The 12,563-nt window shown below is 35.4% G+C and overlaps 1 protein-coding gene across 1 annotated transcript; it reads right to left on the reverse strand.

The window, feature by feature from the left end:
• Positions 1 to 377: 377 nt before the first annotated feature.
• Positions 378 to 5,866, reverse strand: LOC142175524 (uncharacterized). The gene is made up of 7 exons (XM_075242463.1): positions 5,726 to 5,866; positions 5,406 to 5,540; positions 4,850 to 4,932; positions 4,531 to 4,780; positions 4,042 to 4,416; positions 706 to 832; positions 378 to 592 (listed from the first exon to the last, which is right to left on the reverse strand). The coding sequence occupies exons 1-7, from the start codon at positions 5,864 to 5,866 to the stop codon at positions 378 to 380; spliced, it is 1,326 nt and encodes a 441-aa protein (XP_075098564.1).
• Positions 5,867 to 12,563: the final 6,697 nt, after the last annotated feature.

Consider the following 12,563-nt stretch of genomic DNA (forward strand, 5'->3'; position numbering starts at 1 on the left):
AACTTCAAATCCAATCTCATTTATTAATCCAGTTAGCCAGACTAACTCTGCAACTGTAGCTGCTAAGCTTCTATATTTTGCCTCTGCTGAATTTCTTAACATTGGCTTGTTTCTTGGACTTCTAGGATACCAAAGAATCCCCTAACTTTATTAGAAAGCCTGTTACTGACTTCCTAAAGTGCTGTCAAGCAGCCAGTTTATATCACAATAGGCTTCCAGTGTGCCTTTGTTGTTTATTGACAGGAGCACTCTTTGCCCATGATGGTTTTTCACATACCTGACTATCCTCATGGTTGCCTCCATGTGGGATCTTTTTGGTTGTTGTAGAAACTGACTTAAGGTTTGTACACTGAATTCTAGATCAGACCTTGTTATTATTAGGTACAACAGCTTTCAATTAATCTTTGGTAAGCTCTTGGATTAGTCAGCACATCATCTTCTGCACTTTCTTGAATCTTCAAATGATCATCATATTCCTTTGTAATCAATTTTGCATTCATCTCCAAAGGTGTTATAGCTAGCTTAGCTACTCCAAGTCTAAGTTCTGAGATGAGTTCTAAGTCATATTTTCTCTGGTGCATTAGAATTCCTTCTGAGACCAGGCAAATTCTATCCCCAGAAAATACTTTAGTTCTCCTAAGTCTTTCATCTTAAAGGTTTGCTGCAATATTGTCTATGTTTCTTCTATCAATTGTAGACTAGTACCAATTACTAGCATATCATCTACATACACAAGCACAATAACAGTGCCTTCTTCTAGTAGCTTCTTGACAAATAAAGAGCGATCATATTGGCTCTCAGAAAAGCCAAATGCACATAAGGCTTTAGTAAGCTTCTCATTTCACAGTCTTGGAGCTTGTTTAAGTTCATATAAGGATTTGATGAGACTACATACTGTATGTGACTCCCTCTGGATCTTAAATCATGGTGGAAACTCTATATAAATGTTACGATCCGAATTACCTACTGTCGGAATCGTAATGGCACCTAACATTGAACCATCTAGGCAAGCCAACGTTATTGATTATTCTATCTTTTTACCTTTATCTTTAAAAATTTACCAAGTTAATGTAAGTAACAGCGGAATTAGAAATGCGGAAGGACAGAATTTAACAGTTTAACTGATACCAATACGAAATCCATAATAATACTTCAGCAAGAACTGGTGTCACAATCTCGCGAACTATCTATGAATACTAAAAATAGGGTCCGAACAAAGAAAATACATGTCTGACTCTGAAATAGATAAGAACAGAAAGAAACAGGATAGAAGGGGATGCCAAAGCCTGCGAACACCTGCAGGACTACCTCGGGTCTCCGCTGGACTGAAGGCAACAACCTCTAACTATAGTCTGTATTCTCAAGTATCGGGATTTGCACAAAAGAGTGTAGAGTATAGTATTAGTATAACCGACCCCATGTACTGAGTAAGTGTCGAGCCTAACCTCGGTGAAGTAGTGACGAGGATAGGATACAACAAACAATATAACCTGCAGTTAAATAATATCTACCAGAATAACAATAATAGAGGCTACTCAGAAAGTAACGGGGAGGGGAAACATGCTATGGGGAATACCAACGTAAGGAAACACCGAAATAATGGAATGAAACAATTAAGGCACTTGAACCGATAGCAACAAGAAATCATAACAAGCTGACAATAAATCACGACATCACCCTTCGTGCTTTTACTCTCAATGCTCACCATGCAATCAATAATAAAAATATGCACGACATCAACCTTCGTGCTTTATCACTCTTCCTTACCATATGAATATTAGAAATGTGCACGGCATCACCCTTCGTGTTTTATCTCTCTTCCTCACCATATACATCAATATCAATGTAAATGTGCACAACATCATCCTTCGTGCTTTATCACTCTTTCCTCACCCAAACAGTGGTAACAACAACATCTCGACAAGGGAATCAACAATAAGAATAAATACATCCCGGCAAGGGAATCAACAATAGAATTAAATACGTCCCGGCAAAGGAATCAACTATAACCAATCTTGTTCCAACAATTAACTTCACAAATGAACCTTAACTAGAGTCAATACTCAACAATAGACAAATACCAAGAAATGATCATAAGACTTACTCAACATGGATAATCATTAATTTGAGCATTGATAGTACTTAACAAGAATCACAACGAATACAATATAAGACTCACGGGCATGCTTGACACCAAGGTATAGATACTCGTCACCACACCTATATGTCGTATACCATACTAACACATAGTAAATAAGGCACAACACCTATTTCCTCAAGCTAAGGTTAGACCAAACACTTACCTCGATTCCATGACCACGAATCAAGCCTCAACTATCGCTTTCCCTCTAGATTTCACCTCCAATTCACTTGTATCTAGTCATAATTATCTTAATAACATCAATAAATGCTAAAGAATTCACACCCCTGGCCCGCTTGGTCAAAATACGACATATAGGTGTTGGAATCCGACCTCAATTGAGGTATAAATTCCCAAATTTCGAAATCCCCAATTTTCACTCAAAAACACCTAAATTCTCATGAAAGTCTCTAGATTTTGTGATGAAATCTTGTAAAAAGATGAAGTAGATTGGAAGAAATGAGTTAAAAGTTATTTACCTATGATTTGGGGAAGAATCTTTCTTTGGAAAATTGTCTAAGAGAGCTTAGAGTTGGAGAGAGTTTGAAAAATGAAGAAAATCCCGTCTAAGTTAGAATTTGCACAGGTGATGTTCTCGCATTTGCGATGACAGCTTCGCAAATGTGAACTCGCAAATGCAAAAGTAGGCCTGCACTGATCTCTTCGCAAATGCGAACCAGTGTTCGCAATTACGGCCTCTGCTCTTGTCGCATTTGCGACTCTGAACTTCGTAAATGCAAAGGTCCCCTGCCCAGCCCAGTCATCGCAAATGCGATGGAAATTCGCAATTGCGAGTTTCCATTTGCGAGCCAGGCTTCGCAATTGCGAAGCTGGCAGACCTGCAACACACCAGCAGTTTTTCCTAAGTTCAAAACACTCCGCGGCCTATCCAAAACTCACCCGAGCCCTCGGGGCTCCAAACCAAACATGTACGCAAGTCCAAAAATATCATACGGACTTGCTCATGCGATCAAATTATCAAAATAACATCCATAACTATGAATTTAGCCTCAAAATCAATAAAATTCTCAAAAACACCTAAAGTTACTATTTTCACAACCGAGGGTCCGATTTATATCAAATCAAGTCCGATTCCTACCAAATTTCACAGATTAGACTTAAACATCATTTTTAAACCTGTAATGGGCTCGAGAACTAAAATACGGGCCTAATACGATCATATTCAAACATTATTTAATTTCCAAACTTCTTATATTTTTCAGTTATACAATTTTCTTCAAAAATTTATTTCTCGGGCTAGGGACCTCGAAATTCAATTCCGGGCCTATGCCCAAGTCCCGTATTTTCTACGGACCCTCTAGGACCATCAAATCATGAGTCCGGGTCCGTTTACCTAAAATATTGGCCGAAGTCAACTTAAATTCAAATTTAAAGGCAAAATTAGCATTTTTCTCGAATATTCACACAAGGGCTTTCCGGAAGCGCGCCCAGACTGTGCATGCAAATCAAGGAGAAGAAAAATAAGGTCTTCAAGGCCTTGGAACCCCGGATTAGGTTCTAAAATACGAGATGACCTTTTGGGTCATCACAATAGATCTCATCACACGGATTACCTTGCAAAAAGCATTATACACATCCATTTGATGGATATGACACCTCTTAGAAGACAACATATAGGATTGTCCTCACAGTTACCATCTTGAATACAGGAGAAAAAGTCACCTTATAGTCAATCCATTCTTTCTGGAGTATCCCTTAGCTACTAGCTTGGCCTTAAACCTCCCCACCTCTCCTAAATCTTTATACTTAACTTTATATACCCACTTGCATCCAATAGGACTCTTGCCTTTAGGAAGTGGTACTACCTCCCATGTATTGTTATTCTCTAGTGTCTCAATCTCTGATTGCATGGCTTCCACCCACCTAGGGTCTTAGCTGACCTCAACAAAGAAAGAAGGTTCAACAATGGAGGAGAAAACTGCAAGATATGATTGATATTTAGGGGAAACACCACTGTAGTTTACATAGTTGGCTATGCTATAAGGAACATTCTGATGAACATTCGGAGAAACAAAGTCCTTTAGCCAGATAGGTGGATTCCTATCTCTTGTAGATGTTCTAATGCCAACAGGTTGTAGGGATCGATGCCCATACAACTGTGCAAGTACAGGTGCAGGTGCTTGCTCCTGAATAGGACTATGACCTGATGAGCCTGCTTCATCTTCTAGATCACCTACCATAGAAAGGTCAGTATCTTCGGTGGGAATCATTCCTGCTTCACGATCAATATAGGTCTCTAGTTCTTCATGGTTGACCTATTTGTTTTGCCCAGAGTTGATTCCAGGTGATGGATCATAGGTTGTGATATCAGGTGGCAAGAAAATAGGAGAATGAGAATGAGAAGTGTGTTGATTTCTGAATGGAAAAACATTTTCTTTGAAGATAGTATCCATGTTAACAAAGAAGCAGTTGTTAGTAAAATTTAAGAGTATATAGCCTTTCTGAACTGATGAGTATCCCATTAGCACTGTAGGAATTGATCTTGGCATAAACTTGTCATGGACTTTTACATCCTTGGCATAACATAGACATCCCATCACTCTCAGATGTTCTAGTGAAGGTTTTCTATTATACATCTTCTCAAAAGGTGATGCACCATTTAGGATTGTAGAAGGCATCCTGTTTATGACATAGGCTATAGCTAGAATATAGTGATCCCGATACTTTAGAGGAATGTGTGCTTAAAACCTCATAGCTCTAGCAACCTCTAAGATGTGTCTATGATTTCTCTCAGCTACTCCATTCTGCTGAGGAGTATAGGCACATGTTCTCTGATGCATCACTTCAAGTGCTTGAAATAATTCTGTGCAGGTTGAGTTTACAAATTCTGTTCCATTATCGGTTCTGACAATTTTTAACTCCTTTGTTAAACTGAGTTCTTACATAACACAAAAATTGTTTCAACACAACACAAACATATGATTTAAGTTTTAAAAGATACAACCAAGTCATCCTTGAGAAGTCATCTACCAGAGTTAGAAAGTTTATTTCCATAAAAAGTTGAGACTCTATATGGTCCCTATACATCAGCATGTACTAGTTCAAAATATTGAGTAGCTTTGATACTGCTACTAGGAAATGGAAGTCTAGTATATTTAGCAAATGGACACACATGACACTTATTTATAGTATACATACAATTGTCTAGCTTTATTGAAAATAACTTTTGAAGTACTCCACTTGACACATGCCCCAAGTGGACACACATCACACTCTATATGAAATATCTTTATTTTTGTGCTACATTCTGCAGATTGTTTGCTTTAGTTTCCTTGATAGCCGTGCTCCTTGCTTCTAGTATCTTAGCTACATGTGGTGCTAGAATGTAAAGACCACATGTTTCTTTACCAATCCCTTTCACTATTCCACTGTAGAGATCCTGAAAAATACAGAAATTAGGAAAAGAAGCAACACAACACTGTAGAGCCTTAGTTAGTTGTGACACTTATAGTACATGTATCTAAATTGAGGAATGTATAGCACATTTTCAATTATGCTCCATGCTGAGAGTATACTAGTACTAATGTGTGTAAAATTAGCTACTTCTCAATTAGGTAGGTGAACTTGCTTAGAATTAGTAGGTTTGACTTCGTCTGCCTCAGACAACATATTAGGATCAGACACCATGTGGTTGGTGGCTCCTGTATCAATAATCCAGCCATGAGCTTTATTATCCACTAAACTTGCACTACCGATACCTGCCATATTTGCTGAAGGAATGGTTCTAGTAGCTTTGTTTAGCATCTACACTATTTGGTCATAATGTTCCTTAGTAAATGAATAAGCAGGAGTTTGAGACGTTTGCTTACCATGCCCACTGTTATGAGGTCCTGGAGGCTGCATCATCAATTGTGGTTGAGTCTGCATCTGTGAGCTTTGTCCTTGTTGAGTTTGTATCATGAATTATGGTTGTGCTTGAAAGTTTTGATTTGTTTCTTCAGTGAAGACACTGTAAGTAGAGGAATTGCCTGCTCCCCCTTTATTCTTGAATTTAGGTCCTTGTGGATAACCAATGATCTTGTAGCAATTCTCTTTGCTCTGACCTTTCTTCCTACAATACTCACAAAACTCACCATAACTTTGGGTAGCTATTAGGATAAAAGTTGCCAGACTGCACATTAGAACCACTAGTTTGAAAACTGTTGCTTTGAAAGCTCCCAGATCTAGAACTGAGCAAGGCAGTAGGCTCAAAATTCTCAGAAGTGATAGCAGTTGTGCCTAAGCTTCCTGCTATTGCAACTACTGATTTTTGGTTCTCATCTCTTATGATCATAGAGTATGCTTGATTCACTGAGGGTGAAGGATGCATTAGTAGTATCTGAATCCTTGTTAGAGAGTATGACTGATTCAAGCCCATTAGAAATTGGTACAACTTTTGCCTTCTCATGTGTACTATATAATCTCTAGATTTTTTACAATCACAGCTAGGTGTAGGTATTAGAGTTTCGTATTCATCCCACAGATCTTTTAATTTCATATAGTACACAGAGACTGAAGAGATACCTTGATACAGAGTTGCAATCTCCTTGTGCAGATTGTAAGACCTAGATCCATCTACCTTGCTCTCTCTCGGAGATCTTCCCACACTGCATGTGCACTTGATCCAAACACAACTCCTCCAATAAGTTGAGGAATTACAGCATTCATCAACCAAGAGAGTACAATAGTATTACATCTCTCCCACTGTTCCCATAAATTATCACGTAAATTTTTCCTTTTCCACTTTCCTTTTACAATTCCTAACTTGTTTCTTCCTCATAGAGCAATTCTCATTGATCGATCCCAAAGAGCATAGTTATCAGTACCTGTTAATTGAATGAAATGAGATGAGCTCCACTCGTATCTACTGGTCCAAGGTACAACTGGTGATTGTAAGGTAAATCGACCAAAAAACCATCGCCAGTTTGAGTTTCGTACATAGCGTCAGCAGTTCTACCAGCTCCAGTGATAGAGGTGTCCGCAACAACAATATCTCACATGGCTTCTTAGTTGTGCTTCGATAACAGTTATGGCGAGAATTTCTTTGGCGAATATTTCAATCACAAATCTAACCGCTCAACACATGCAGCTTCAACTTGAATCGATGAGGTCTAGAATCGCTAGACTTAGGGCTCTGATACCCTGCTGAATTAGCAGATCTGAGATGAAGAACCCTAGCTAAGACAAAGTATTTGAGAGAGGAAATGAAATGAGGAAGGAGGAAAATATCTGTATCTTTCATTCAATGGAACTGTACATTATATATCTGTATTTATATAATTAGCTAAGGCTAAACTAACTAACCGACCTAACAGACTACTAACAACTTTATAGATAAATAGACTAAAATGCTCCTGCTCTATATACAGACTAAGTGACGTCTTTCTCTACAATTCAATCTATCTTGTTAAATTGTTCACAAGTTATGTCAGATTAGTAGAACTTGCTTGTGCTGCTACACTTTAACTACAGCATGAAAGTAAACCATATTCTTTAGTTAAAAAACGTTAAAAGTAATAATGTTTTGAGTGATTTTTCATATGATATAATTTCTGAGGCTTACAATTGGCTGCTTAGCTAAAAATATTTATAGCCTTTATTCAGTATACATAAATTATATATTAATTATATAAGGCTAAACATATATACGTATATAAATATTTACCAATTATATTTTTGGGTGGATGATTATTTTGGTTAATTTCTTTAAAAAAAAAAAGAAGTGTTCGCGTGTGTGGATATAGATATGTATAGGGTAGTCTTATGGTATTTCAGCTTTGATCGTTGAAATTCAAATAGCTTTATTTTAAACAAACAAAAAAAGAAAAATAGTCAGGAATTGGACTAGTTGATCAACTTATCATTTCTATTTTGCTTGCCTTCATGCATGCTAATTAGCTTGATAAGGAAATCCTGTTTGAATGAAGGGCAGTAAACTTTAGTTACGTGTCAGTTGGATCTTAATAATTGTTGATTGTGTTTAAGTTATAGTACTGTTAGTGTAAAATATTTACACAATTATATCACTTTCAGATAGTTGTAGAGAAATATCTTGATCAAGTTTAATTGGTCATTTAGTAAAAATAATTACTGAAACCTGCTAACACAGGTTAAAATTCTGTGATATTATAGAAATATATTCTATCAACATATATAACTTAAATGAGATGGGAAAAGGGAAAATGAAAGCCTGTTACTCCTTTTTTTTTTTTTTTTCCTTTGTGCTAGGCCAAGAACGCATTCATCAATGTAGAATGTATAATAATTTCATCTAAACATTTAAATTGTTAGGTCTGCTCCTTATTATTTTTCATATATCAAGTACGTGAAATTCATTTTATTTTGATAGATGTAATACTCAAACTTAGCATTTTTTTTTGAGAAAATGATATTGTATAGCTGCTTTCAAAATAATAGCCGAAAAATATATTTTTTGTAATTACACATACACACACATACACATATTCATGTATGTTATATACAAAAATATACAAATTTTATACACTTTTACGACTACCGAATATAAATAGTTTTGACTGCATACTAAAAAGGATCTTTTCCCGATCTTTTTCGGTTGATAAATTTACACAGTGTAAGGTTGTTAAAGAAGGCTATTGAGTGACGTTCTTCTCAGACTTTGGCTACAAATATTCAAATGCTATCATCAGAGACATGTACAATATAATATAATAAGTCAACTTGGGTTCTAAATATTTGATGAAACTTTATAAATCGTGCTAAAATTTTTTGAACTCCTTCAGTTGTCCAGACAAATTTAAGAGAGATTTGAATAACCATGTGAGCCATGAGAGCCGCACGTGACTTACCATCAAATTCGGATTCTATATCTTGAAGCACAGTGCATCAACAGTTAGCAAGATAATCAATATGGGATGGATATATATTTATTGGTGGATGATCATTGGTAGATTAATAAAAAGAAAAAAAGTTTAGTTAGTTTGATTTGGTAATTAAACAAAAGTTACATATAAACAATAAAATGATCTGGGATTGGATTATGACTCACTATTTAGTCCAAAATTAACCCGTCCAACCAAGTCTTAGTAGTTTACGAGCCAACTCACCTGTTAGGTTAACCTATTTTAGCTCATCCAAATTTAATCAAATTTTGCCAACTTGATAACCTTGCTCGGATATGCATGAAAAATATTATGAATTTAGGTAAACCCGTTGAAACTTTACTACTTGTATATGTTGTATCATATACTAGAGCTATTGAACAGAGACAAGATAAACCTAAAATTACATGAAAAGAAATAATCATCTCTAAAGGCTTATACAATTTCTCAGAATTCACATGCATACCTTGCAAAGAATATGATACAATCAAAAAGAAAGATCTTTGAAACTGATACCAATAAGTTAGGGTTAATTTCTGGCCATATTAATTAATACATTTAATTAAGTTCAATACTCGATAGGAGTCTTTAATCGGGAGAAATTAAAAAATAGCCAGATTTACAAGGGGTCACTCAAAAATAGCCACAGTTTCAAAAGTAATCAAAATTTAGTCATTTTTTATATAAAGATAAATCTGAACAGAAACAATATTCAAAATCTGAAAAAATACTCTAGTATAATATACCAGTCCAGCATAATATACTGGAGATTGGGGCACCGGTGCTCCAAGCTCCAATATATTATATTGGAACTTTCCGCGTGTTGGAGTTCCAGCATAATATGCTCGAAGTTCATACACAGGTGCACCGATCTCCAGTATATTATGCTAGAACTTTCCGTGTTACAGCAAAATAGTGGTTATTTTTTAATGACTTTGCAAACGCTAGCTATTTTTGAATGACCAATCCGAAAACTAGCTAGTCCGTGCTATTTTTACTCTTTAATCGTGTCAGAGATTTATATTGTTGTTCTAGCTCAAAATGAAAAGTAAATGAGAATGAAAAAGAGGAATAAATAAAACGAAAAACAGTGGGTAGGTCGTGCTGTGGCTATTTGATTTATTAATTAGGAATCAAAACTATATATAATCACTCTTTATTTTTGCTCAAAACAACTTTTCTTTGAACTCCAAAATTCTATCTCCAATTTCACCTAAAACCCTTGTTAGTCTCTTCTCTTCTTGATCTTCAAATCTTCTTTCACTTCCATAATATTTCTTTGATGTCATAGATTACCTTTCTATCTTTCTGCGCCGTGACATTTTCAAAGCGATCGCCATCCTCTTTTTAACTTTTTTCTTATTTAGAAATTTTTATAGGCATATGAAGAACCGGCCAAATATCTTTTCAAGTGACATCCCAATCAAAGGAAAGTTTTACCTAAGTCAAGATCTATATTCACGTCCCGAAATTCCAAGTGCCATGATTCCTCATTCAACGAAGAAGTCCAATTTTGAAGTCTATTATGGTGATGTACCATTGGCTATTCCATTTAAGTGGGAAACTCAACCAGGAACCCCAAAAGTCAAGTTTCTTGAAACCCCAATTCCTCCTCTTACACCTCCACCATCTTTTCAAGTGAAGAAGAAAAATGCCATAAAAAAGCAAACAAAGGCCAAATTTTTACAAATGCTTTCCTTCCTTCCAAAATTAAACTTGAGAAAAACTCAGCTTCAATCATCATCATCTCCTACTAGTTATTCGTCATCGTCGTCGTCGTTATCATCGCCGCCCAGGTGTTGGTCTTATTCTGCTCCAGCATCTCCATACAGAGGCAAATCCAGTATTCAGAGTCAATGAGTTCATTCGGAATTAATGTTTATTATATGTGTACACTAAAAATTATGTGTATGCATAGTTCGAATCCGAAATAATTGTTCAGTTAAACCCGCAGAGCTCACCTCTGATTTTAAGATCAAGATTAATTAGTTGGACCAACATAGGTGTTTCTAGATCATTTAATTTTTGGGATCATACGTTATATTGTGACGTTCCCAAAAATTGTATGATTATGAAAGGAAATTAAGAGTTTGATGATGCCATGTTGTTAGTGATTGCAGTTGGTAGTGAAGTGAAGTTCTTGTCATTGTTCAAAACTTGAGAAGAAATAGTCATTGTGCCATTGATTTCGTAATGTTGGTTAGGAAAAAATGTTAACAAAAACCTTAATGTGAAGTGAAAAGATTTTTATGTTAAATTAATAAACTGACAATTAAAGAATTTTTACACTATTAGTACAATATAATCGGTTATTGTTTATACTTTTAAATGAGATGATAATATACTTTAACATGGTGTTAGAGTAGACAAAGGTCCTAGGTTCAAATCTCACTATCAGTGCTTATCGAAAAGAAGTTATTCGTGCTTATCTCATAAAAAAAATCGGGCTTGGATTACTCCCTATAAAAATTAGTCCCTATGTGACTTCTTCTTTTTTTTTGGGAGAAATTCAAATATAGCCAGATTTACAAGTGGTCATTCAAAAATAGCTACAGTTTCAAAAGTAATCAAAATTTAGCCACTTTTCATGTAAAGATAAATTTGAACGAAAACACTATTCAAAATCTGAAAAAATACTTCAACATAATATACTGGAGTTCCAGTATAATATACCGGTCCAGCATAATATATTGGAGTTTGGAGCACCGGTGATCCAGACTCCAGTATATTATACTGGACAGCAAAGTATACCGGTCCAGCATAATATGCTGGAAGTTCATACACAGGTGTACCGAACTCCAGTATATCATGCTGGACCGGTCTCTGTTGCACCAAAATAGTGACTATTTTTCAATGACTTGACAAACGCTGGCTATTTTTGAATGACCAGACCGAAAACTGGCTAGACCGTGCTATTTTTTTTTTTTTTTTTGTGATTGACAAGTTTATAGTTTAGTTGTATAAGTCCTAATCTTCCAAAAAAAAAAAAAGTATGCGTCTTGTCTTCCATATAAAATACTCCCTCCGTTTCCATTTATATATTTTACTTTCCTTTTTAATCTATCAATGAAAAGGCCACTTTTTATATTTAGTAACTTTAACTCCACTATATCATATGACAAGTTTTAAACCACTAAATTCAAAGGCGATTTTGGTATATTAGACATATTCTCATTTGAAGATTATAAGATTCAAAAATATTTTTTACTGTTTAAGTTTCAATCTAACTAAGACACATTAATTAAATTGGAGGGAGTAATAAAAAAAGGACTGAGAAGAAATATAATAGAAATTGAAGATGGTGCCTATGATGTTGTCATAAATGAAGCATGTGAAAGAAGAAATATACGAAAAAACAGTGAGAGTTTTCAGATTGTAGACTTCTCGTTAGATCCTAATTTGACAACTTCCCATCACATGAAACAACATGCCCCAATGTGCACTCTATTTATTACGTCTCAAGTTTTTTCCTATGTCCTCTAACATGATCATACATAATACATTATTAATTTGTTTCAATTCATGTATCGGAGTTTGATTTGATACGAAATTTTTTAAAAAAA

The sequence above is a fragment of the Nicotiana tabacum genome, chromosome 3, assembly GCF_000715075.1.
Source record: "Nicotiana tabacum cultivar K326 chromosome 3, ASM71507v2, whole genome shotgun sequence".
Lineage (NCBI taxonomy): Eukaryota > Viridiplantae > Streptophyta > Magnoliopsida > Solanales > Solanaceae > Nicotiana > Nicotiana tabacum.

What these genes read in the sequence shown, in the direction of transcription:
- LOC142175524 (XM_075242463.1), bottom strand. Translation starts at nt 5,866, where the DNA reads ATGGCAGGTATCGGTAGTGCAAGTTTAGTGGATAATAAAGCTCATGGC. An exon ending in GAGGTTGCTAGAGCTATGAG is followed by an intron (nt 4,781 to 4,849) that starts GTTTTAAGCACA and finishes TGTCATAAACAG; the next exon opens with GATGCCTTCTACAATCCTAA. An exon ending in AACCTTCTTTCTTTGTTGAG is followed by an intron (nt 833 to 4,041) that starts GTCAGCTAAGAC and finishes TGAAATGAGAAG; the next exon opens with CTTACTAAAGCCTTATGTGC.